We start from the raw sequence: 26,724 nt of genomic DNA, 5'->3' as shown, positions 1-26,724 counted from the left end.
TGTTTTATCTTTCTGTCAATCACCCTTGCATGCTAAACAACCGGTTTATTGCTTTTTGTATGCTTAGAACTGTTTAGACGTAAAGGTTATTGCCTGCTCTTTGTTTATTCAAAAGGCCTCTGGGATCCTTCTGGTCATGTTCCGGAGCCCAGATGATGCAAAAACCAAGCACTGGATTAGGGTCAAACGGGCGTACGGCAGTCCATGACTGGCGTACGGCAGTTAAAGCTAGGATCCAGTGGCTGGCCCTTGCATCTTAGCTTAGTCTTGGCCTCCTTCCTGTCCCCACTCTATTTAGGGGGTTTCTTTTCTATTTTTCATGGCTTCAAGCCGTCTCATCTGTCTGTAAATATATATATCCTGTTTATTTAACTGCATGGTTTGTCCTGGGTGTGCGCTGGTCCTTTTCCAGAGCCCAGAGGGTTGCAAACAAGGACTGTGAAACTAGATGAGCGGAGTACGCCAGTCTCCCTGTGGCGTGCGCCAATCAAATCAACATGCAGTGGCTCGGCCAGTGCATGCTGGTAGAACTTGCTCACGCCCCTGCGGGGCAGCGTATTGCAATTTGTCCAGTTTGCTCAGTGCTTGTTCTCAATCTATATTTAGCATTGCAATCAAGTCATTCATAAACATTTTGCCACATAAATCACAACTTGTTATAATGCTTTAATCCCCATTATCTGTTCCCCCGCCCTAACTGGCTAAAAAATGATCAAATGAGAGAGAAATGCAAGCGCTTTTACAAAATGCCCGAGTAGAGACCGATCTCCGGATTGGGCGAGAGGGGTGCCATAAAACCCTTCCCCTCTCGTAACATGGTTCCCGAACCTCAGATATCGAAGGTGACGACGGACCGGTCTATGCCTTTTCAAAATCAAACAAACGTGGCAAACGTTTTCGAGTTCGGTTCCTTGGGTGCTTTCACCGCTAAAACCCAAGTGGCGACTCCGAATCGAGGCGTTTCGCCGCGCTCTTCCAACAAAAGAGGCCGCGCCCGATTTTACAAATAGAATTTTCGGGGCGCGTGCCCACAGACACCCTCACAGTTATATACTTCATACTAAGTACACTCCAAACAAGAGTGTGTACAGGAGATTTTTCCTTTGTACTATATATTTCAATGTCATCTAGAAGACATTTACAAGATCTGTAGCCGCCAGGGACGTCAATGAGTTAAAACTAGGTGAGCAGTCAAGGTTGATGTGCTTGTGGGTAACATAGCTTTTGTGTTTGTGAATGCGTTTGTGTCTCGCATTCGTTACAACTCTTTTCTTCTAGCCCTTACACAGCTTTCCTCGATTAGCGGTGCTACGCTCACCCCTCTGTTTCACCGCTCAACATTCATCGATCAACGGCTCACCGTCCGTCTCGACAATCAATAGTCCAGATTTTAAACTCTTCCCTAGAAGAGGTTTTTAAATCCAGACCGATTGAGAGCAGTGGGGGAGCGGTGGACATTTTGTTCCACAATTCCCAATATTAGTAATAATTTCTTTGGAAAAGTCTACAATACACACCCTTTAAAAGTATATACAATATGCAACTATTATATGGTTCATATTGCACTCCCTAATATTTTGGTGTATTTCATAACTTTTGTTCTAAAAACTCGAATCTTCAATAATAGTATTCATAATATTTCACCAAGATTCATAACATTTTGGTTGCATCTTGTAATTTTTATACTAAAAAATTATAACTTTTTCAGTAATATAACTCATGCTAACGTTTATGATTCATCACATTTTCACTAGAATCATATCATTTTGGTGCGTCTCATAACTTTGATACTTAAATTGCAACGTTTTAGCAATATGATTCATAACATTTTTTCTATGAATCAAAGCATTTTTTGAATGCATATGATACACCCACTAACCTTTCCTCTTTAACATGGGTATGTATCATAGCCTTTCCCATTTAATTTTCTTTATAGCTAAACAACAATAGAAACCCACTAGTGGGTAGCTGAAAAGCAGCCATCTTGGACAAGACATGGGAACCCATGTCGATTATTATTAGTTATGATAAAAAGAAATGACTCACCATTGGAATGTTGAGGAAAGAATTAGTAAAAAAACTTATCTGTCATAAAATTAGTTAAATAACTAATCTGTCAGAAATTTAATAACTTATATGTCTAACATCTAGAGTTGAGAAAAACTTATTTACGGAGCAGCTGCTCTTTACAGAGCTGAGAGATCTCAGTCTTCCGTTTCGGCAATCAACGGTTGAGATACGTTTTTAATCTTTGACTGGTAATAAATATTTCTTACCCTTAATAGTTTGTCGTTAATTCGGATCGTCCAATACACATTTAGACGGCTGAGATTGAGCTCCGTAAACACTTGTTTACAGCCGTTCTGTAAACAAGATTTTCTCATTTGTTTGTTTGAATGTTAGGGAAAAGAAAGAAAAGGAAAGAAAATTTAAAAAAAAAAAAATCCCTCCCATTACTTGGTTTGGAAAGAAAGTGAGAAAAATAGGAAAACTAAGCTTTGGGCACAATATATTTTTCTTTCATTTCTATAAGTTCCAAGCAGATCCTTAATCTATTCTTATCGATTTTTATTTTCATTTTTGGATCTTAATCTTTTACTCCACTTTGAGTTGGTGACATGGACATGAATCTCGCAACCTGCATAAAATTAAAATGCGTGCATGCATTTAGCCCACTTACAAATAAGCATCCAGTCACACAAGAGTGACTCGTTCATGCTTTAACAGTTTAAGCTTTTAAGGAGATGATTTAAGGATTAAGAAATTAACATTGAACCAAATATTCCGGTGTAATTTTGAAGGAGATGCTTTAAATTATGGGTGTATCGAATCGATCTCTTAATAAGACTCTTACGAAATCAATATATCTCTGCTTCTCCCAAATCCCAATGGGGGATCCAGTTGCAAGAACACGAGCAAATATCATACAAAAGGTGATGTCGAGGGGTTTTTAAATTGAAAAATTCTTTTTAACGAGGGAGCAGTGAATAAGTTGTTTATGAAGCCAATCGTGACCGTCCAAAAGTGTTTTGGATGGTTCGGATGTTAATGAAACTTTTCCGATGAAGAGTTAAACTCTTCTCGATCTGGAAAGGTTTCACTAAAATCCGGAGACGGTCGCGATTGGTTGCTGCTGTAGAAACTTATTCACAGCTGGTCCTCGGAGATGCAAGAAATATGTCCGACCCGTAAAGTGTTTCCACGATTTCACACCTTTTATTCAAGCGAGTTGAAGCCAAAATATTGGGTTCTCGTTTTATCTTTATCAAAGGCACCTGCTGCTAGAGGTTGCATTCGCGCAGCACAAAAAGAAAAAAAAACCTCCTGCCTTCAACGCGAATTCATGCTTCTTATGATAACTTGAGCGACAGCAGCTGTCGATGTCAGCCGTGAATAAGTTTCTCTCTTATAAATTACATACTATTTTTTCTATCGGGTCAGAAAACTTTATTCAAGTACCTTATTTTTGTTTGAGTCTTTTCTTAACAGCCACTCTGACCACCCTATGATGTTTTGAATTCAAATATTCTCTCTGTACGAATTTTCTTTAATATTCTTGGTATTTATTTCTTTGAATAGTCTACAGAGCCACCGAAGGGAGCATTAACTCTATAAATACCTCCTCTTGTTCTCCCATTTCCCTCACACCAAGCTCTTCTCCACCTACAAACTAATCCTTCTTCTTCATTTCTGCCTTTTAAGTCCATTCCGATCATCATCATCATGGCTCCCATCACTTACGATATGGAGGTCACTTCCTCAATCCCGCCCGCCAAGATGTTCAAGGCCTTTGTCCTTGACGGCGACACCCTCATCCCCAAGGTCCTCCCACAGGCCATCAAGAGTGTGGAAACCCTCCAAGGAGATGGCGGAGCTGGAACCATCAAGCTCACCACTTTCGGCGAAGGTTTGTTCACTCACTCTGTTCTTTCTCATGACCAAATTTTGTTGATTCTTTATGTTATATGTTCGGGCATATATGATCTTTTGAATTTACTAAGATGCAAGTAATCAGGAAGCTCCAATTTGGAACAATCGATATTGTATTAACGAAGCTGCGTTTTAAATCTCCAATATGCAGGTAGCCAACACAAGTGTGTGAAACACAAGGTTGATGCTCTCGACAAAGAGAACTATACATACAGTTACAGCATCATCGAAGGTGATGCTTTGGACGGTTTCGAGTCAATCTCTTACCACATCAAGATCGTAGCCTCTCCCGATGGAGGATCCATCTGCAAGAACAGGAGCATCTACTGCCCCAAAGGTGATAACAAGGTCACAGAAGAGGAAATCAAGGCTGGCAAAGAGAAGGCTTCAAGCATCTTCAAGGCTGTTGAGGCCTACATCTTGGCACATCCCGATTGCTAAACTAATGCTTAGTTCTCGGATTCCAAGTTGAGAACTTGAGATATGTACTACGTACTATGGGTGTGCCTTTTCTTTTCTTGTTTTTCTTGAGAAGGAAGTGCCTTCAGTACAAGGTGTGATTTTTCGGTTGTGTTGTGTGTTTTTTGCACTTCAGTCAATAAGAAAGACTGTATAATGTTGTTGTCTTTCATCCAGAGTTGTATTTCGGGACGTACAAAATAAACGTATTTTCAGCTTTTTGTTGAATCATCCTGAAGCATGTATGAATCTTTTTCTTTGGGGCTGCACAGCCTGCACTGATTGAACTTTGAGATCATACTTACCTTTGTCAAATACTGGTTTGAAAATATGAAAATAAGTAGAAAAGGTTCAATGTGATCTATTTATTTTGGACCCAATCAACATATATCCGCGTCAAGAAATTTAAAAAAAAAATGTCATAAGCAAATCAGATAGTAATTAATGTAGATGGCCAAATTGCCAACATTTTTACTCTGAGCTAAAGATTCCCCAAGCAAGTAGTGTCTAGTCTTGTGTTCAGCTCTGGTTCAAGTTTAGCCAGGTGTGAATTTAACTTGAGTTGTTCTCATTGGACCTGATTTAGAACTGTTCTCAACAATTTGTGCCAAAAATGCATGAATTGCAAGTTTATCCAGGGGAGATAGAGAGCAATCATTCTTCACTGCTATACCTACACAAAGTATGGCCATGAAAGTTTTATAGTAACTCTCATATGTTTTAAGGTGTTAGACACTCGATGGTTCGGAATTTCAATAGAAGCATTTAAATGAAGATGGAAAGGAAAGAGGAACCAAATACAAAAACAGGGAAAAGGAATTTAAAACCACCAATATGGTAATATTGCACGGGAAAACAGCGATATGGTAAAATTTAGTACATAGCCTCCAAAAAAGGGAGACACCAAATTCTATGCTGCCCGTGTGTTTGAATTATAGGCAAAGAACCGCTAGTTAGATTGATTCGAGACGTTTATCGTACGCGAATTAGCCTCACTACACTAAGATAAGCGACACTTCTATATTTCATTTTTCTTACATCTCACCCAGTAGACATTTCGAAGATCTGTTATTCACTACTCATATCTTGTAGCCTTTACAGCTTTTCCCACAATAATTCAAGATTTTTTGATAGCAGCCATATTTGACTAGAAACAGGATCCCATGTGGGATATTATTGTCAGTCATCATCAAAAAACTAAAGGACTTACCTATTGGGCTGCTGAGGATAAGATTAGTTAAAGAACTTATCCATCCGACATCTTAATCGTTCACTTAAGTTGGCGATCGCACTAACTTAACACGGACATGAATCTCATGGCCTACCTAAGAGCATCCGCAATGTAATAATTAAAATTGGATAACCAAAAGTTGCCACATCATCTTTTGATTATCCATTTAAGACATTGCTAAGGTTAACAATGTAAAGGTCCACAATGTAATAATCAAAATTGGATAACCAAAACTTGCCACATCACCTTTTTAAACTAAAAAAAATCTAAAAACTAAAAATTTTGACAATAATTTGAATACTCTTTTTGAAAAAAATAACAATTTTTTAAGAAAATAGTTTAGTGAAAAAAAAATTTGAAAATAGTTTTTTTCAAAAAGAAAACAGTTTTAAAAAAAAAATTTTGAAAAACTTTCAGATACTGTTTTTAAAAAAAAAATAGTTTTTGTGTAAAAACACTTTTAAAAAAAAAAGTTTTTTGTAAATACTGTTTTTTTTTTTAAGTTTCTTAAAAAAACAGTTTTTGAAATAATTTTCTGGAAACATTGTAGAGAGAGAGAGAGAATGGTTTTATGTAATGATGGATGTATTTGATTGAGAAAATGTGGGGACCACATTAGATTTGATTATTCAAAGACCAAAATTTGATGAGTTGCTAAGAGGTTATTAAGTTTGGTTATTACAATGTGAGCACTTTTTTGAACAAACATTGCTAACTTTAACAACTTTTTAGTTTTGATTATTACATTGTGAATGTTCTAATAGTTAAATTACTTGCACGGTTGGGCCGGCCACTGGCCACACACTAGCAACTTGCATAGTGCTGCTCTAACAATTTAATCTCTTAAACAGACGAGTTCGTGACTAACGAATTGACATAGGAAAACAATATTCTTTGCCTGGCCATTTTGTTCAAAATCTAGCCGTGAATGTTCGCGAATGTGGGGTTCTCGCAGGAGGACTTGCACACAAGTCCAGCGGTAAATGCCTCCTCGCGACGGCGAATACAAAATTTTAGTAAGGTGATGATTTCCGTTCTTATACGTTAAGGAAAACAGGAAAACTACTCGTCCAAGATTGGCCAATCTATTAACAAAGTCAAGAGTCGAGACTATGACAAAATGAATGAGTCACATCAACATAGCTAATTCAAAGCATCAAAAGGTGAGAGGAAATTTAGTTTCCTTTTGATTTAGAAATATGCTGAAATGGGTTCGAATATGACACCACCCGATAACAAAATTCTGCCAAACATGTTAGCCCATCACCTTGGACTAGAAAATCGGACAACTCGCGTAAAACTACCTTCTGGGCGGAAAAACAGACAACAAACACCCCGTTCGGTTCACAGCTTCTACCGACGCAAAAGCTTCCATTTTTTTCCGTTTCTTGAAGTATATATACAATAGAAGTAGAAGGAATTGGATCTTCCCGGTTCTATAAATGGACTCGACGGTCAAGTTTTGGTCCGATTTGGGCCTTTTCCAAGCCCGAGTCAATGATTTAAGCCGTTTGCTTTTTTGAATCGTTGAGTACATATTTCACACTAAAAATTAAGTTCATTGGATACCATTTTATATTGTTTGAAAATACATTTATCTTGCCAAAAAAGAGGAAACCGTTAGATCAAAACCCATTAAACCTATTTAGCTCAAATAAATTCATTTTGAAATCGTCCCAAATGGTATTGGATTAACTTGATTTCGGCCTGGTATTTGTTCTCGTCGTATTCTAAAAAATGACTAGTTTAGATTATTGGCTCCCAAAAAAGGTTTGAAACGAGCCGAAACTGATCCATTCATTTTATTTATAGAACCGGAGAGGATCCAGTTCTATAATAGAAAAGAGTAATTGGGTTGGTAGATGAGAGTCATTAAATAAATCCATGACTTAAAAGCGAGTCAAGTCAAGTGTGTAATATGTTTATTTATCTAATGGGATGTTGTTTTCCTATAATAATAAAATAAATAATAAATAAAAAGCGAGTCAAGTCTAGTCGAGAAAAGGGGCATATTCTCCCAAGATTTTTCTGCAAGAAAAGGGGCATATCCTCTCAAAAAAGAATACGGGTACATGCATGGGGAATTGGGGAGGGTGTTGTGCAGTGGTATGCGCAGTACCGTGCTGCACACTTTTGATCCGTCGAATCATGCATTCGACTGTTCGGATCTCATCTCAGCAATGAACGACTCTTGATCGTTGGTTGCTGAGATGAGATCCGAGTCATCGGATGCACAATCCGACAACTTGGAGGTACGCAGCACGGTGCTACACAGCACCAACCTGAAGCCCATGCATGGGGTACATTGCCCCACATACATACATCTTTGGGACCTATTTTGGATCTCACAAAGATGATTCAAGCCATTTATTTTGTTCAAAATTTGCCCTAATTGTGAAACAAAGTTAGCTATTTCGTAAAAGTTTTTACCGATTTTCAAATGAGCTGATATTTTACAGGAATCCTAAACATATTTTGAACAAAATAAGCGGTTCGAATCATTTTTCTGAAACCCAAAACGGATCCCAAATATGTACTCATAGCACGGCTGATTTAATTTTCTGCATGAAAATAAGCCTATACTTAAGCAAGGGTATCCACTTCCCATCTGTACACAACAGGGTACATTGTAATAAGGGTCTGTTTGGACCTTGAGGGAAGAAAAGGAAGAGAAACAAAAATATTTCACTCCTCTTGTTTGACTTGAGAAGAAAGGGAGGAGTAAATAACAAAAGGACACCCAGGATCAATCAAGTAAATACTACTCTGATCAGTGACTGAATGTTGTTTTCAGCTTATGCGCACCTGACTAATTCCGGAATCATGAAGTTAATAATTGGGCAAACCTTCTAGTAACCCCAAGAGTTTGAATGTTTAGAAGATGTAAGTAATAAAAAATGGCACAGTGGACCAACAAATGCGTACGGAGGGAGCATTGCTTTTCTCATTCCTACTTCGCCAAACCCGTTAATTAAAAAACTTTTATCATCAAAGAAGTTAATTGATGAACTTGAACACTTTATTTAACACCATTAGGAGCGACCTGATTATCTTGGGTTCAACCCTAATTCAAGGCGATTTTGGGTAAAGCCTAGGATCACCAAATAACAAACTTGCCCATATCACCTTGGTACTGAAATTGGCCCAAATCCAGTCGGAAAAATGCATGCTCCATAGGCTTTGCACTACTAGGATCTTCTAGACTGTAATTGATGTTGTGGGTCTAGTAGCCTTGGGGAATTAATCATGATCACCACCACATTTCCCGGCCATTTAAGAGGCTAGTTGCATTTTACCATTCAGAGCAATTCATTGTTTATCTATCACAATTACTAGTAACAATTGAAGGTGTTTGCGATAGCCGTGGGAACAAATTTTATCTTATACTTTTAGATTTTGCTTTAGATTATAGATTTTACTCTGAGTAGAACCGGAAGAACTTGTTTGTTGTAGTTGTGAATTATTACTACAAGTTTAATGCCACAACAATGGGGCACATGGATTTTCCTGTTTTTTAGGAAATGTAGGGCCCTGCAGTCCCTTAGGGGATAGCATGGGTGTTGGCCCCATCCAAGCTGTCCAAGCTTGGCAATGGACGGCTTAGATTTTATCTCGGCCGAACAAATCTTAGCCGTCCAGCCGAGGTGAAATCTGAGCCATCCATAGCCAAGCATGGACGACCCGAATGGGGCCAACACTCATGTTGTCCCCTAAGAGATTGGTGCGTTTTTGTTTTTGTTTTTTTGTCCTCCCTTCTGTTTGTGATAAATATTGAATATCAGATTTTTTCAGCACTTAAGGTGTCTGGTACATGCATAAATTAATGCTTTCAATTTTGTCAAATTTGTTGGTTGAGGGCAGTATGGTTCCAACCGCCCTTAATAAAGAATCAAAGATTGGCTAGAAAAGTTGTCACATATTTGCATGCCCATACCTTTTCCATAACACATATTCTTTTTTGTCAAACAATATGGGTCTCTCTTGTATTAAGTATTTTTCCCTTGTTCTTTATGTATCAATTGATTGATTTTAATCAAGTCCACTAAATGACACTGCTTATTCCAACTCCTTAGCAAGAGTAGTTTTTTCCTTTATAATTCATGAGATTATGCTATTAGGAAGCATGGATAAAGAACCAATATCAGAAGTATGTTGAAAACACGGGAAATCGAAGCCCAACTGAGTCCATGATACTCATGTCAACTAGATGTGACGTGAGAGAGGCTTTGTCCTACTCGTGCCTTGGTGGGGTGGTAGAAACTTATGGATGACAGATGACTAAATCCTTTCATCAATTCCTACGCGTGTTTGAGTTACTATGCCGTTCGCCCCCTCCTCCACATTTTTTTGCGTAGCAGAAAGGCAATGTTCGTCATGAGATGACATAATTGCCCATAGATTCACTAATCAATAACAGCCTTAAAAAACCTAGCTTTGAAGATGTAATGGTTGAGCCTTCCTACATTGTGCTCTAGTGATGGTAAACACTCATTCACCCAACTACATTTGCCAATCTATAAAAACCCACCTCTCTTCTTCTCCATTTCCAACCATTCCATTACATCACCTCTCCTCTCTCTTTCTGTCCATTTGTCAAATACTACAAGTAGATCATGGGTGTTGTCACAGTCACTGAAGATATCTCCAGCCCAATCCCAGCAGCAAGGCTCTTCAAGGCTCTGATCCTCGATGCCGACAACCTAATGCCCAAAATTGCCCCCCAAGCCATTAAAAACATCGAAACAATCGAAGGAGATGGAGGCCCTGGCAGCATCAAGCAAATGAACTTTGCGGAAGGCCAGCAACTTTACTAGAAAATTTTCCTCAGCATTTGTTAGAATTCAAACCAAGAAACGTATTTCTGGATTCAAAATGGGTGGTCCAGATCACAGTACCTAGACCACCCGTTTCGTATTCTGATAACTTATCTTGGTCCGTATTTTTAGACCACATAGAGAATGCAATTTAATGTATGTGTAGAAACATAACTCAGATTTGTGTTTATTTCATTTTATCAATGCAGGAAGTCATTTCAAATACGTGAAGCACAAGATCGATGCATTGGACAAGGAAAAGTTGACTTACGCATATACGTTGATTGAAGGCGATGCTTTGATGGATAAGCTTGAGTCCATTTCTTATGAGGTGAAGCTCGAGCCATCTCCCAATGGTGGGTGCATTGGTAAGAACATTAGCACGTACCATACCAAACCAGGCGTTGAGATCAAAGAGGAGGAAATCAAGGCCGGGAAAGCGCAGGCGTCGGGCATTTTCAAGGCCGTGGAAGCTTATCTCATAGCGAACCCCGACACCTATGTTTGATTCGATCGATTGCAGATTTTTCTGCTATATGGAGGCAAATTATTTCCTACTCTTTTGTTTCGTGTTACTAAATGTGGCTCAAGTGTGTCAGCTTGCTGGCGAAATGCAACACTTTTGGCTTGATAAATAAATGTATTTGGGTAATAATCTAGAGAGTTGTGTGTAATGTTTGGCTGTAATAAAAAGCCGTTTGGATCTTATGAAATATGCCTCAAATGAACTGGGCCGGGGAGCATGTCGTCGCTTGCGTGTTGGCTCATCCAGGCCATCTATACTCGGCAATGAACGGCTCAGATTTCATCTCAACAATGAACGGATGGACAGTTAAGATTGATTTGACCAAGATGAAATCTAAGTTGTCCATTGCCGAGCATAAATAATCCGGATGGGGTTCGCCTCAAATAGTCGAATGTCTGTTACATAAGTGCACATGGTAAAGCAGTGCCCAGAATTGGCATTTCAAGAGATTTGACATTGGAATGATTTTCAGATTTTGGAAATTGAAGTTTGGTAGCTCTGGCACCAGAAACTTTGCTCATATTTGACTTTCTATCGCACTTACTCTATCTTCTTTTACCGAAAAAACCAGGGGCGGTCAAGCCGGGAGCATGCGTGTTGGACCATCTGGGCCGTCTGTGCTCGGCAATGAACAACTCAAATTTCATCTCAGCCGACGACTCTCCATTGCCAAGCACGGACAGCCCAGATGGACCCAACACTCGAAGGACAACATGAACCCCGGGTTCGGTCAAGCCTTAGAGAACAAGGGACAATGTTGAAAACAGACTTTGGGTTGGTGCTCTGCACTGAGGTGATCCGACGGTTCGGATCTTATCTCAGCAACTAACGATCGAGAGCCATTCATTGCCGAAATGAGATCCGAGCCGTTGGATGCACGATCCGACGGCTCGGAGGTGCGCAGCACGGTGCTACGCACACCAATGCACAGCACCATCCCCCAATTCGTTGAAAACCAATCCAGTTTTCTAATATAGGATATGGGTACGATACGGCTAGAATAGGTTATTAATTTGATATGTATCTTTATACGTAGTATTTTTTTTGGCATTGTACTATTCACAATTACCACGAGGGTGAGAAATCTTTTTAGTTTTATTATGTATGTATCGGATGCAAGTTTGCTCCTTCACTTGTTTAATTGTTGAAATCCCACTAAAATCTTTCTTTAAAAATTAAGTAAAACAGTAGGAATCGATAATCCGTTTATTCCGAATAGTTTTACTCTAATCTCATGCAAAGAAGTGCCACAATCTTAATTTATGAAAGTTCAAATATGTGACCCAGAGTATTTAAAACGTATCCAAGTCATAATTCAAAACTAAAGAAAATTATTTTTAAATATATCCATGAATCGATGCAAATAGGGTACGAGTGCGACTATGGTACAAAAGTATCTGTGCTTCACATGTTTCCCGTTAAAGGAAGATATCAGTTGAGCAAATTAGATATAAGAATAATTTAGCATTTTAGGGGAAAATAAGGGAGACTGTCCACATGGTTTTTTTTTTTTTTCATTCGTTAAAAGTGTCAGATGAATACTTTCGTGAATGAGGTCGGAAATCACTTGACCGGTGGCTATTCCTAAAAAAAAAAAGTGGAAGAAGTTGTTCTGGGTACCCATCCAAATGGACCTACATAGTAGTATTAAAATATGGGTCCTCCAACTAGGCAAGTCCCTAATTTTTATTAGAAAACTATCAGCTCTAAACTACTCTTGGTTTGACCTGCAGAGTCGGTCCTAAACTAAAGTCCAAAAGACGGCCGCCATTTTATTATTTTAATCCCCAAGATTTTACTTTCTCTATCCTAAAATTTTTAGACTTTTTTGATATTTGTACTATTTTTTAAACTCTTATATCTTATAATATGAATCTCTAAAAATATATAATATGAATCTTGTTTGATAATTCTCGATTAAATTTATAATAAAAAATTTTTAAAATTATAAAAAATATCATAAAATGAGAAATATAAGAGTATAAAAAACGATGCGAATATTAAAAAAGACCAAAAATTTTGGAATGTAGATAGTAACTTAAAATAAAACACGTCTTCCGTCTCCAAAATATCAAGGCCAAGGCCTGTTGACCGGCCCAAATTCTTTTTACTGGGGCACTCGTTTTTCTATCCTCCCCAGAGAGTGTGGGGTAGGAAACGCATTGTACTGATCCTTGTTAGGCCAAGTTGGACTTTTCTTTCATTCAATTGGGTCCCCACAACTTTGAATAAAAAAGTTTCCCATTATCGTGACCATTGGGTGCATGAATTTTTCCTCAGCAATTAAAATCCACATGTTAACCCAAGGGCTTGACTTAATGATCAAGGCCTAAGGCTTAACGGTTTGCTCTCTCCTAAGATTTTAAGTTAACTATTTTGGGATTAATTTATACAAAGTTTTGTTCTGATTTTAATTGAAGCTTGTGCTGGTAGACTGTGGGATTCGTCCCCGGACCCGGATACCTAAGTTATAAAAAGAATTGGGATCCACATGTTATTTTCTTTGTCTTCCTTTTGTTTACAAAGAGTCTTATGCCTAAGCTAATGTCCAAGAATGAAAAATAAATCAAAAGGTGGAGTCTAGAATATATCATAAGAAATATTGCAGGCCAACTAATTCAAAAAAATTAGAATACCCACACACCACTAAAAATTGAAGAGCATGGATTTTCCATGTTACCACCTTCCTCTGAAAAGAACTCTCCTTCACGTGTTGAATTAGTCAAAATTGTATTTGATTCCCACTTCCAGATGATGGTCCAATGACTCCAATGTAGACCTTTGAATGCCAGCCCAGTAAATCAACAAGTATACAATTATGTCTACATTGCAAAAAAAAATGAAAAAAAAAATATAGCTACAACACGAATACGGATATAACAAGTTAAAAAAATTTGAAAATAATATATTTGAATATAGTCAAGATACGTTTGTGAAGAAGAAGTCTTATAAATTTATTAGTCATACTATGTTCACGAAGGGAGGGAATTAAAAATAAATTTAATCACAACCCTAAAATATATGGTACTTCTAAACTTCAAAGAAAATTAATTCAAGTATAGTATGAGAAGCATCAAGTACAAAGGTACAAGTACTCGAAAAATATTAGTATCCGATACGAATACGATGCGAACAATACTCCCTTCTAGAAGTACCAACTCTCCATCTCTTTCCTCATTGCATAAATATATACTTAAATAAACAGTCCAAAGTCATGACCTTTAATACCCTCTCAAACTACCCCACACCAAAGAAACCAAACCCTTCTTCTTCTTCCTCTTCACCTCATCCCACCATTTCTGCAATTCTTTTGGAATAAGGAAAACATGGGTGTAGTCAAAATCAGTCAATCTTTCAAAACCAAAGTGACTCCAAGCAGGATGTTCAGGGCCTTGATCCTTGATTCCCACAACCTGTGTCCAAAACTCATGTTTTCATCAATAAAGAGCATTGATTTGGTTGAAGGAAATGGCGAGGCTGGAAGCATCAAGCAGATGAATTTCACTGAAGGTAAAACTAAGCTTATAGCCTCTGTTCTTTTGTTGTTGCTTGAGAATCAGTTAGGTTTAATGGTTTTTTTGTTTTCAGAAAACTGTTTCTGGAACCAAAAACAATCATCTCTGCAATTCTTCGAGTCTGTTGTGGATCCTAATTTTAACCATGAAGTGGTGTTTTGGAGGGACCTTTTTTATGATTAGAAATTCTGAATTGTGGATTATAGATTCTGAATCATAATCAAAATCATCGTAGAACCAACTTTTGTCACATGTAATTTTTCAATTGAAAATTGGATTTGGATACAGACAGTGAACCGGTAGCCCTGAACAGAGCTTAATAAAAAAATAGGATTCATGTAACTGACCTCAATTGATTGGGATACAAGGTTCGGTTTGGTATGCTTTGATTCTGTATTTGGATACGGATCATTCTGGAAAATGAAAACTTCAAATCTGACGTTAAGAAGATATTCCAGTTTCTAATTAGATAGCATGATGCATAATTGGATTGGTTTACATATCTTATCTATCTTTTAACAGGAAATTTGAAAGAATCTTTTTAATGCTTTCTCAAAATGTGTTCTTTAATTTCCTTGCTCTCTCAAAAATTCCCATGAAAGGAGTTTCGAAGATCGACAAACAAAGAAGTTTTTTGTAAAGTATTCAGCAAAACTGATTCTAAAAACCGCAATGAAACAGACGCGTATATGTTTCTAATCCAGTGACTAAAACATAACCATAACAAGAATGTTTTGGTTTGATCTGTGAACGCAGCTAGCCCTCTGAAATATGTGAAACTTCGGATAGACGAGCTGGACAAGGAGAAATTCACATGCAAGTACACCTTCATCGAAGTCGAAGGCTTGATGGAGACGATCGAATCCATCAGTTACGACGTCAAGTTCGAGCCATACGGATACACCGGATGTGTCTGTAAGATGACGAGCGAGTACAAAACCAAACCGGACGTGGAGATCAAAGAGGAAGATATTGAGCATGGGAAAGACAGAGCCATTGGAATGTATGAAGTTGTTGAAGCCTATCTCTTGGCACACCCCCATGCCTATGAATGAAAAACTTTACTTGTATTTGGAAATAGTTCTTCTTATTGTATACATTGAGAGAGAATTTCATTGTGTTTCAACGATTTCTTTGATAACTCAAGTGTCCGGGCTTGGTTTTCAACGACTTCTTGTCTATAATGGACCTTTCAGTACGATTCAAATGCAGATAAAAGTTTTATAAGCCAAGAAAGAACGAATGGATCTTGTTTTCAGCGTCTTTCTATATTGGAGTTAGATCAATGATCATCAAGTATGTAAAAGATTTCTTGTGTGAAGGCAATAGGGGCCTCTGATTCATAGATGGGAAGTTCTTCAAGCGTAATATCTGATAGTATGATGTTTACTTTCTTGTGATAAATGAATCTTGTTCTTTCGGTTTGGGGTATTTTCAGGGGATTAGAAACGAACTTGTACTTTGAGCTCACTAGCCTAAAGATGGTACTGGTATATTTGTGAAATCAAGGTCTGAATTGGAAATCTTGTACTTGTGCAGTTAGGAATGAGAATAGTGGCTGAGTTCGCTAATGGGTCGATGTATAAAAAGATCAGGCGATGCACATAAATATTCTGCACCGAATTTTCTTAGGGAATGATCAATTGTTAAATCCTTACTTTCCATCTCCTGAAACACCACCACACGAACAACGGGGTTTGTACAGTTAAATCGGGTTTTGAGACGGCACTTATGCTCAAGCGCCGAGGTGGGAATCGAGGAGACGAGGACCTTTGAGTGGTGAGTCAAGTTCAAAGGAAGCAGACAAGAAGATTTGGAACAAGGTATGGTCTTTACCTATTCCTAACAAGGTAAAGCACTTTGTTTGGAAATGTATTCATGGAATTCTTCCAATTCGAGAGAATCAGTTTAGGAGAAAAGTCACCAATGAGATGTTATGTATGAATTGTGGTAAGGATTGTGAAACATTTCCCCGTATTATTCTGGAGTGTCGCCTTGCTCAGATTATGTGGAGGATGTCTCCAATTTGGTCCGTCCCATCCTTTAACGGCAATGAATCGCTGTTGGTTTGGTTTGATATACTGATTGAAAGGTGGAATCGAGAGGAAAACAAGCAGTTCATCATTTTGGCGATGTTAATTTTGCGGCGAATTTGGAAATGTCACAATGAGAGACTATTTGATGGGTGGTCGGTTGAGGCCCAGAGCGCGGTGTTGATGGCAGAAAAGGACGCGTCGGAATTTACTCTAGCTTTTGACAGTAGGAATGGTACTTCAGCATGCGGCAGGGACTTTCTTGGTAGCCGGGGCTGTTCATTTGGGTCCAGTGAGGTCGGCTCTCTGTGCGGAAGCTGAGGCGTGGCTTGCAGCATTGGAATTCGCAGTGGACTTGGGGTTGAATGATATTATAGTGGAAGGGGATTCGCAGCAGATAGCAAGTTTTATGAACAAGAAGGAGCGGTGTCCGGTTGATGTGGAGGTAATTGTGGAAGATACCAAGCAATTGGCGCAGCATTTGGGCCAGTGTAGAATTCAGTTTGTCCAACGTTCAGCTAACATAGAGGTGGATAAGTTGTCTAAATTTGGTTTGCAACATTCTAGTTCGAAGACTTGGAAAGCTAGGCCTCCCAATTGGGTGCATACCATCGCTGCTTTTTTTCCCCAACTGTACACTAAATGCATCCGAAAAGTGTATACAAAGTCGCACCATCAATCTTGATTTACGTAAGCACCCATCTCCCTTTCCAAGCCCTCTAAGATAAAGTAAATTAGGATTAACGAATAACAAATAAAATCTTGATTTACATGCAAGTATTAAAATAGGTAACATCCACATCATGGTCATGGCAGTGCAACTGAATCACAGGCTCACAGCAATTAGTTCCATTTGCGCAATGTTCATTAAACTGTCTGAAGAAGTTTATAGTTAAAACAAAAGCAATGTAGTGGTGCATGACAGGAGATGTCGAATGTGTCAAAAACATATAAAGGAAAACGCACACAAGCCATTTCATCAGAAGACTTGAGTCTCTACTGGAGTAATAAAGCAAGAAAATTTTCTCAATTGGCAAAGCGCCAACTATAGCCCTCATCTCCCAGCTTCTCTACTGAGGAAGTTCAGCTTTCTTCTTCTGTCAGAGACAATCAACTGCACTGACGGTATCTCCCTGCAACAAAAGTAGCCAAAAGTGTCAGCGTATTATGCTTGGTAAGGCTTTGGCATGCGATATCAGTAATTATCAGTCATCCAAATATACCCCTATACTATGTAGCCCGGACACTTCTGCGAAGGTCACGTAACTTTAATGGACACCGACACTTTCCGGAAACGAGCCCAACACTTCAATCCATAGTGTCCTATTTTTGTTCAACGTTTTCGTTACACTGCAGGAACACGCAAACTTTAATTAAAAACTAAGGGAAGTCTTATTCTCTGTGTGACAAATGATGTTTTATTGATTAAAAGACACCTAAGAAATGATTTTTTGTAGAAATACTCTTTGTGAATGATTTTAATCTCTTTACTTTTCAAAAAGAATTTTTCAAAAAATTCCCTCTACTTCCAACATTTCTCTCTCCACTTATTACCCCTACTATTTTTTAAAAACCAAACCAAACATAGCATTAAGGTATACATGGTGTTACATATTCACAATTAGATCAATATTTTTGTAACCTTTATTCATATAGTACTTAAAAAATATTTTCTAAAATGTGTCGCCCAACATGCCGTGTCCTCCAATTTTTAAAAATTTCAATGTCAGAATGCCGGTGTCATGTCCGTGTCTAAGACCCAATTGGAATACTCTGCCTTCTAACATCCCGTATGTAGCTGTCCGTGTCGACAACTTGAATGAAAAGAACGGAAAGTTCACACGCCCTAGGCCTGTAACATCCCATATGTGGCAGAGACTTTGGGTACCACAAATTTAGTACAGGAATTCTTTATCTAGACAAAAGCTGGTTTTGTATGTGTATCATGTTGAGCATCAAAACTGAATGTTTGGTTCACAGCTTCAGTGCATACAAGTATCTCAGATGTCAAGTTGGAGAAGAGCCGAAGAAATAGACATCAAAGCAAGAGTCAAAATTGAAAGGTGGAAACCAAATTAAATAGGTGGGAGAACATAATGCATGTACCTGACTATCTCCTTCAATGTCAACAGATATGTTCTAGCATCTGGAATAGCTTGTGTTTGTGTTTCAATGGTGTATTAGATTCACTGAGATTCTGAGAGCAAGTCTGACCTGGAACATTTACAATGACACGGCAGCAAAATGCAACACAATCCAAATTGACAAATTGTCACATTGAGGTAATATATTCAATTAAACATACAAAAAATCATGTCGGGCGCCCTCAAACACATCTTGAACTCCATGTATATTAGGGAGAGGAGTTGTAGAATTTCAAAATTGGCTTGGTCCCGATGATTTGTTTCACTACAGCCTCGAGCAGCTTGGGGATTTTTAGTTCTAGACTGCGTTTGATAAGGTTGGACATAGCCATTCAATACTACTCCATCGGTAGTCCAATTTATGCTAATGATGTAAAAATATTGCACATAAGATTCTAGCAGATGATTCAACGTGCCACCTAATGGGAAGTTATCCCATTCAGCATCACATGCACGAGATCAAACTCGAAAAGAAAACAAAATCTGGAGAAAGAAATGCAACAACAGCTTTAGTACCATGTTTCATGCCATGGAAAGTTGTTTGCCATTGTACCTTTGGGCTGCCAAAAAGCAACTTCATGTAAGTTACTCCTTGGATATATTATCGGCCGACACCAAATCCTTCTTTCTTTTGATCCATCAATACCAAATCCTTCCATAATTTCCAGTATTAATACTGCGCCCAACTGCCTTCCTACCTAAAGCAGACTAGAGGGCTGGAGATCTCATCTGTCAAGACCAAGAACAAGCTCTATGGAACATGAGCAAGCTGGTTAACTCAAATACTCAATCATACCTAGTCACCTAATATTCACGAGTATATTGATTGCACAAGTATAACCAAAAAAGAAATCAACCCAATACAGAGAAAACCACAAACAAATTATGATCAGAGTTGGCAGGGAACATCGAGAATACTTCCTATCCTGAAATGATAAATAGAGGAAAAGTGCAACCAATTAGAGATATTTCCTAGGATAATTCAGGGATTTTGCAACAGGCCATTCATCTTCTTGAGTCAGTAAAAACCAAATTGTTCTCCATTTGTTAAATTTTCAAGTATAAGATGCAAATGTTGGTTAAACAAAGTACCCCTAGCCCAAACCAGTACACTATTTGAAAATTTTCAATCTTGGAAAAACTTTACTAAACTGCACTTTACAAGCATGATTGAACCACACATCTCAACGAGGCACAAGGGCTTCACAAGTAGTTGAGATTACAAACAAATTAGGTTAGAATTAGTTGAGGCCAAATAATACCTCCCCAGTCTACCAGTGGTTACTGCCTGCGTAGAATGTGGCATGAGCGCTTTGCCGCCGTCCACCGGCGTAAACCCCTGGGATTATTGGATCGGGCAATAAACTGTCACGAGCAAGGTAGAGGAGTGGGAAGAGACGCAGATCTGAAGATGAGAGACAGAAGAAGAGAGAAACAGATGAGAGGATTTGGAGCACGAAAGAAGTAGCCCAGAGGTGGCACTGGGTGGTGCCGATGGTCGGGAGTGGGGTGGAGGCAAATGAGTGGGGGCGGTAAGATCATTTCCAATCCTTACCCATTTTTTCACCCAAATGTGGGCAGAGATTTAGGTTAAAGCATCTCCAGCCTTGACCCATTTTAATACTTAAATTTAAAAATGGTACAAAAATCACAATAATTTTTTTCCAATCTTTGACCCAAATCCTTCCCCATTTTGGATTTTACCCATTTTTTTGCCCAAATCTAAGACAACTTTTGCCTTGACCCATTTCTACAATGGCTAGTTAAAGAGAGAGAGAAAGAGGGAGATGTGTAAAATTTGTGGGCAGAGATTTAGGTTAGAGCATCTCCAGCCTTGACCCATTTTAATACTTAAATTTAAAAATGGTACAAAAATCACAATAATCTCTTTCCAATCTTTGACCCAAATCCTTCCCCATTTTGGATTTTACCCATTTTTTTGCCCAAATCTAAGACAACTTTTGCCTTGACCCATTTCTACAATGGCTAGTTAAAGAGAGAGAGAAAGAGGGAGATGTGTAAAATTTGAATTTGATGGTTGGAGATGTGTCTATCCAAAATAGATTTTTACCCAAAATTTGACTCAAATTTGAGAAAAAATATTGGTGAGGACTAAAGATGCTCTTAGACACTTGATTTGGGTAAGGTATCAACAATGCTAAACCCATATTTTTATGCAAATCTATTATGTAATGGCATACTTGTAATTAGTGAGTGGCACACTTGTAATTAATGAGAGTGAAAAGAAGATTTGAAAAAAATGGGTATGAGTTTAAGTCTCCCTAAATTTGGGTAAGAAAATGAGTAAAACTCAAAATGGGTAGGCAAATGGGTATGAGATTGGAGATGAGTTTTTAGGTTTTTTACTCAAATTTTGGGTATGGATAGTAAAATTGGTAAGGATTGGAAATGCTCTAAGTGGTGCAGAAGGTGGTGGGGATGGTGGTTTTGGGAGATAAAAGAGAAATCTTAAACGGTGGTGGAGAGTGAGAGATAGACTTAGGTCACAAAATCAACATCAAATTCGATGTTCGTCAAGAAATACAAACCCTCTTCTAGCTATATAGTTTAGGTTATCATGATAGTCTAATAGGGTGTTCCAACATCAAGGTAGACCACTAAACAACGATCTTCTTAGTCATCTTTGGCAGGGTCGGCCCAAGGGTTTTAAGTGCCTAAGGCCTAATAAAAAAATGTGTCCTTAAAGAGTTAATAGTTAACAATTTTTACAACAACAATCACAATACAAGAAAGCCAAACCAATATAAAGTTTTACTAACTATTACATACGAACACAAAATACAAAGTCTCCAAATAGGCTACATATTATCTCAAAAACGCATGAGTATCACTTGAATATACTCGTGGTGCATTTCTAGAAGCAAAAGTATCAATTGGGCATTTTTTTCATTCTATTGGGCTTAAAAAAAGTTCTATCCAAATTCAAATAGTAAAAATATTAGAGTGTCCCTAAAATTTGGAATTTTTGAAATGCCCAAGGCCCAAGCGTCTTGGGCCTTGTGCCTGGGCCGACCCTGCTGATAGGTTTGTTGCTGGTGGATTTCATAAAAAATAAACAAGAACCAACACCCACCATCTTCTCCAATGTTTACCCAACATAATACCAAGGAACAATAGTAGAAGAGAAAATTTCTCTTATATCCCTTCGACTTTGATCAAAAATTCATTTTGGTCCTTCACTTTTCAATTTCAGCATAAAAATACTTCAACTTTTCAATTTTTTTCAATGTCATCCTTTAGGGATATATACATATATACACGAAAATATTGTGTTTAGATCAAGCACCCTATACACATCGGATGCCGTTGATTCTCACGTTAGCCCCCTCGTTTTTTTTTTTTAGAATTTTTGGACGGCTTGGATCGGCCGTCCGATGGCCGGAGGCAGCCCGACGTGGCCGTCGGTCCCTATAGCAGGACTCAAAGAAAACGGATTCCTTCTAAAGGATGATATTGAAAAAAATTGGAAAGTCGAAGTATTTTTATGCGGAAATTGAAGGTGAAAGACCAAAATAAATTTTTGGTCAAAGTCAAAGTCGAAGGGATATAAAAGAAATTTTCCCACAGTAGAAACAGAGACAGTTCATACTCTGTTTGATTTTCTGAAGAAACATAATCAATTAAACCAAAATATCCGCACAAAGAAAGTCTGTAGCCCTACATTAGGATTGCAATTTGTCACCAAATAAAATACTCAGAACCAAAAACAAACAAAAAAGCCCAAAAAGCCTCAGAAACAAAGTCTCAAAACCCTACTTTTGAAATTCAAATCATGAGTCAATTACAAATCAAGAACTAAAATACTGAAATACCCTAAACACATTTTTTTGGAAGTAAGTACGAAACACAAGTCTAGATACCTCGGCGTGAACTTGGTGCCAGTATAGCGGCGGCGAGTCCCTTGCTAGTCTAGCTTGGGGTCACAGTAGGGTTTACCTGGGCTTTAACTTTAGGACTCTACAATTAGTCGAGATAAGCACAAACTGGCCCAGAGATCCGGTTATCAAAAAAAAATCCCTTGCTAGTCTAGTTCTCATCTCATCGATTTAAAACCTCCATGAATCAGCACCATTCCGTTATCCCTTCCATTGACTTCAAGAATTATCCTAAAAGAACAACAGTAGTTAGGCCTATTTTCTCAAATGTGTTAAAAGTATTAAACGTATTTTTTTCCTCCTTGTATTTTGTGAAATTCTGTGAAGGCAAAAAAGTAGTTTTAGCACATTTGTGAAACTAGGCCTAACAGAAGCTCAATCAACCAAAAAACATCACCGTTTCGTTGAACCAAATTTGAAAGCCTGCCGAAAACCCTAAATCCTAAAATCTCAAAATTGGAAAGGCTTGAAGTTTCAGCATTAAGATCTTCGACCAAAGGAACCAAAAATCTAAGTCCGGAGAAGAAAACTTCAACAAAAAAACAGTCAGTCAATGAGGAACTGAAATTGAGTATTCATGTTACTCCAGAAGAAACAAAACCTCACAATGAAACCCCTAAAACAACAAACCCTTTTTATCACCACCAAAAGCGAAACAAAAAGCAAGAAGTAACCGATTAATACCCCGCACCAGCAGTAGAAATTTGAAGGAGCTGGCGTCGTTGTTGGGTTAAACGAGTTGTTGGAGTGCTCGTCGAACTGGACGAGGACGTGCGATGGGTGAGTGAACCCTGAAGCGATGGTTTCACAGATGGTTCTGAAGCGATTCCTTCACCGATGGACCCGATTAATATATATATATATAACCAAAGAAAAAGATCTAACGGTCGCGAGATATATATATAACCAATGAAAAAGATCTAACGGTCGCGATGTCTCCTACCTACCAATTCACAAAGGACAGGGAGATGCTTTCTATTTCAATGGACCAGATTAAAAATAAAAGATCTAACGGTAGCGATATAAAACAGTTCTGTTTGCCCAACTAGCGGAGAAAAGGAAGTCACTAAATCATCAGACACAATCCGCACAACTGAGTTTTCATTTCCTAAATCCGACACAATCCGCACAACTGAGTTTTCATTTCCTCTTCCTCTTCTTGTTGCTTCTCAGTTGTTGTTGCTCCTACATTTCCAAAAGAGAAGAAAGTGCAAGTAAAGCAGCATGGAGACGGTCGAGATGGAGAACAAGGACTTTGCTCATCCCCGAGAAATCATTCCGCAGCCAATAAACCAAGGTGGCATTGGTAAGTATAGCTATGGTATTGGCTTTGAATATTTTTTGACCTTAACAAAGCAATCATGGTGGACATGCACACCAGGAAAAAAACAATCATGAGAATTTGAGAGAATCGAACAGAACTAGAGAGATGATGTAATGGAACTATGGAAGTTCATTGTCTTGTTCTCGGTTCTCTCTCTGTTGTTCATGAGATCTCTAATCCCACGTCAGTACGAGTTAGAGCATCTCTAGCCTTCACCCATATTTTTCCTCAAATTTGAATCAAATTTTGGGTAAAAATCCATTTTGAGTAGACACATCTCCAACCATCAAACCCAAATTTTATACATCTCCCTCTTTCTCTCTCTCTCTAACTAGCCGTTGGAGAAATGGGTCAAGGCAAAAGTTGTCTCAGCTTTGGACAAAAAAATGGGTAAAACCCAAAATGAGGAAGGGTTTGGGTCAAAGATTGGAGAGAAATTTGTATGATTTTTGCCTCATTTTTAAATTTGAGTCTTAAAATGGGTCAAGGCTGGAGATGCTCTTACTGGTCTAAAACTGGGGCTAAAACAAAAGTCTGTACAAGCAAACATGATTGGATCGAGCACTTATAGCTATAGGTATCGGATTGAGGTGATTTTTCGCTTAAGCTTTTGAAAACATGCTTAAATTTAAGTTGACTGACTCGGATTGGTGTGGATCCATGTGAGAAATTTTCTTGGCTAAATAACTTAGAACCCATCTGTAAGTGATCCATGAGTCAACCGGTCGATGTACGTACATGTATATACATCTACAGAGGCGCTGATTGGGTTGAGAGACGGACCCATGAATTGGAAAGCCAATTAAAGGTTCTAATCCAGATACTTTGTGCAGTAATGTGGTGAACTTGTATTTTTGTTGAGAGTTAAAGACACATCTATAATTCATTTCTCTTTAGAATCTCATGAATTTAGCAAAATTTATTGTAGTCGCCTCTGTTCTTTGGTCTCCTTTTCAGGGAGTTGTTCAGCTGTGGCAACTGGTCAATGCTTGAGTGCCACGGTGCAAATGAAGTTTGGAGGGCCGCACAATCCCGCTAGGCGCCCGAGCGTGCAAGAGCTTATCGACAAGACACAAGAAGCATTCCCACATGATTGTTATAGAGCAGTACCAGGCGAGGGTGGCTTTCGCGGATCTCCCCCCGAAATTTACTTCAAGTACATCAAGCAGCGTGGAGTTGCAGTGGAGGCTAACCACCCCTATTGCGGCCAACGAACTTCGACACCAACTCCACCTGATTCCCCTCGTATTAGGTTTCAGGACTATACGGTTAAGAGGAGAAGGCAGCCAGGGACGGATTCCCCGGATTTCGATATTCAGCCCATCATTCGCGAACAGCCGATTGTCGGGGTTTTAACAGCATATGAATCTCTCGGTCCACATAGGGAGGTAAAGTTGTAACATCATGTCCTTACAGATATAATATTTCAAATGATATGATACTTAGTGTTGATTTTAAAGGAACTACTGTGTATTACTTGCATTGGCTTCGGATCCTCTGTCCTACTCCACTCTACTTCCCTGTCCACAACACACACGCACACAAAACTATAGAGTAAGCCACAGCCAATCCCCCCTTTTGCATCCCCTATCTTCGACCAATTAGTATACGGGCACCATTACACCACCACCCTCACTGTTAGAACCATTTTTTCCTTTACCGCATAAAATGTATGTATTTGTATATGCACCTAATGTTTTCAAAACAAAAATTGTTTGTAACTAATATCTTCATATTCGCTTGTTTTATGGTTTAGATTGTTCTATTTAATTTCTAGCTTAGATACTCAATTGGCAATTCATTCGCTGTTTTTGAGAGTCCGGCTATTACGGTTATGTTTTCAATTTCTTGATTGGGGTTCCTTTTCTCCAACTGTGATCTGGTTTGATAAGAGAAAGGACGTGGTGGTGCTGACGCGGGGGGAAGGGAAGAATTTAGCAGTGAGGGAGGTGGAGAATTTGGGGGAGAGAGACAGGATTTTACCACAATTTATTTGGAAGCTTGGTCCATAAATGTTCTGGCAATAGATCGAGATTGTCAAGTTTATTGAATTTGGTGTCTACAAAGGCTCTTAACAAATTCGATGGAGTGAAAAAATGTTTTAACTCCTGTCTTTTCTTTCTTTTAAGGGTGTTTATCAAGGAGCCAAAGATGAAGATGATGCAAAAACTGCTGGGGGGCATGCAGTTGTCATTTTTGGATATGGAACTGAAAACTGTCAAGATTATTATTGGATCCAGAATACCTGGGGACCTGAATGGGGGGATAATGGAATTGCCAAAGTCTCAGCACATCTCTTCATCTATTTTGTCTATCCAGACCTGGAGGGTATCTCCATTCAGGGTAAATATATATACATGTACATGCACGTACTGTATATATGTATATCATTTTATTTATTCATTTGAATGCAACTAACCACAAATTTTCTGACTCATAAGGTATATTTCATTTTGTAGAACCTAGAGAGGGGAGCGCATGAGGAGAATCGCAAGATGAAGAGCTCAAATGGATCTTCTTTTCTATTTTTGTGGTTGACGGACTTGTTCTGGTAACTTGTATGTCCTGGTACCTTGAGAGGGGAACTCATTTTCTGTTGTTGCAATTTGTATGTTGCTAATGCCCATTCCACTTTCAAGAATGTTTTATGTTGTTGCGACTTAGATTTTGCTAATGCCCATTCCACTTTCAAGAATGTGAACGGATTTATGCATGAGTTTGTTACTTAAATAAACCACAGTATTAGAACTACATCCTCTTGTTATCTGTGGATTTGGAACCACAGGCAACGCGTTTAATTGCAATGATCGAATATGTTACTACATAGGCTTTAACAGGCCGTTGTGTATTGT

At 38.5% G+C, this 26,724-nt stretch overlaps 4 protein-coding genes and 1 long non-coding RNA gene across 6 annotated transcripts; 4 read left to right on the top strand and 1 right to left on the bottom strand.

Moving 5' to 3' along the window:
- The first annotated feature begins 3,496 nt into the window (after positions 1–3,496).
- On the top strand, positions 3,497–4,617 carry LOC131324570 (major allergen Pru ar 1-like). The gene is made up of 2 exons (XM_058356575.1): positions 3,497–3,907; positions 4,082–4,617. Exons 1-2 carry the CDS (start codon positions 3,724–3,726, stop codon positions 4,369–4,371), a joined length of 474 nt encoding a protein of 157 aa, XP_058212558.1. The 5' UTR covers positions 3,497–3,723; the 3' UTR covers positions 4,372–4,617.
- A 4,914-nt stretch (positions 4,618–9,531) lies between these two features.
- Positions 9,532–11,162, top strand: LOC131324569 (major allergen Pru av 1-like). The gene is made up of 2 exons (XM_058356574.1): positions 9,532–10,417; positions 10,644–11,162. The coding sequence occupies exons 1-2, from the start codon at positions 10,234–10,236 to the stop codon at positions 10,940–10,942; spliced, it is 483 nt and encodes a 160-aa protein (XP_058212557.1). The 5' UTR covers positions 9,532–10,233; the 3' UTR covers positions 10,943–11,162.
- Positions 11,163–14,085: 2,923 nt separating this feature from the next.
- On the top strand, positions 14,086–15,733 carry LOC131324568 (major allergen Pru ar 1-like). Its single transcript, XM_058356573.1, has 2 exons — positions 14,086–14,470; positions 15,232–15,733. Exons 1-2 carry the CDS (start codon positions 14,287–14,289, stop codon positions 15,528–15,530), a joined length of 483 nt encoding a protein of 160 aa, XP_058212556.1. The 5' UTR covers positions 14,086–14,286; the 3' UTR covers positions 15,531–15,733.
- Positions 15,734–17,351: 1,618 nt separating this feature from the next.
- On the bottom strand, positions 17,352–23,400 carry LOC131324567 (uncharacterized). 2 transcript variants are annotated; one of them, XR_009199388.1, is made up of 4 exons: positions 23,233–23,400; positions 22,254–22,779; positions 18,615–21,805; positions 17,352–17,641 (listed from the first exon to the last, which is right to left on the bottom strand). It is a non-coding gene; the product is annotated as an uncharacterized LOC131324567 (long non-coding RNA). The 2 variants fall into 2 exon arrangements; XR_009199389.1 differs by having other exon boundaries at positions 18,615–20,057; positions 22,534–23,394.
- Positions 23,401–23,691: 291 nt separating this feature from the next.
- On the top strand, positions 23,692–26,513 carry LOC131324566 (zingipain-2-like). The gene is made up of 4 exons (XM_058356572.1): positions 23,692–23,854; positions 24,830–25,260; positions 26,002–26,215; positions 26,332–26,513. Exons 1-4 carry the CDS (start codon positions 23,773–23,775, stop codon positions 26,352–26,354), a joined length of 750 nt encoding a protein of 249 aa, XP_058212555.1. The 5' UTR covers positions 23,692–23,772; the 3' UTR covers positions 26,355–26,513.
- Positions 26,514–26,724: the final 211 nt, after the last annotated feature.

Source organism: Rhododendron vialii, chromosome 4a (genome assembly GCF_030253575.1).
Source record: "Rhododendron vialii isolate Sample 1 chromosome 4a, ASM3025357v1".
NCBI lineage: Eukaryota > Viridiplantae > Streptophyta > Magnoliopsida > Ericales > Ericaceae > Rhododendron > Rhododendron vialii.
Note: the sequence above shows the minus strand (reverse complement) of the source record. Positions and strands in the feature narration are given on the sequence as shown.

Coding starts and splice junctions, on each gene's coding strand:
- LOC131324570 (XM_058356575.1), top strand. CDS start 3,724: ATGGCTCCCATCACTTACGATATGGAGGTCACTTCCTCAATCCCGCCC. Junction 3,908..4,081: donor GCTCACCACTTTCGGCGAAG/GTTTGTTCACTC, acceptor TCCAATATGCAG/GTAGCCAACACAAGTGTGTG.
- LOC131324566 (XM_058356572.1), top strand. CDS start 23,773: ATGGAGACGGTCGAGATGGAGAACAAGGACTTTGCTCATCCCCGAGAA. Junction 23,855..24,829: donor AATAAACCAAGGTGGCATTG/GTAAGTATAGCT, acceptor TCTCCTTTTCAG/GGAGTTGTTCAGCTGTGGCA. Junction 26,216..26,331: donor GGAGGGTATCTCCATTCAGG/GTAAATATATAT, acceptor TTCATTTTGTAG/AACCTAGAGAGGGGAGCGCA.
- LOC131324568 (XM_058356573.1), top strand. CDS start 14,287: ATGGGTGTAGTCAAAATCAGTCAATCTTTCAAAACCAAAGTGACTCCA. Junction 14,471..15,231: donor GCAGATGAATTTCACTGAAG/GTAAAACTAAGC, acceptor CTGTGAACGCAG/CTAGCCCTCTGAAATATGTG.
- LOC131324569 (XM_058356574.1), top strand. CDS start 10,234: ATGGGTGTTGTCACAGTCACTGAAGATATCTCCAGCCCAATCCCAGCA. Junction 10,418..10,643: donor GCAAATGAACTTTGCGGAAG/GCCAGCAACTTT, acceptor TTATCAATGCAG/GAAGTCATTTCAAATACGTG.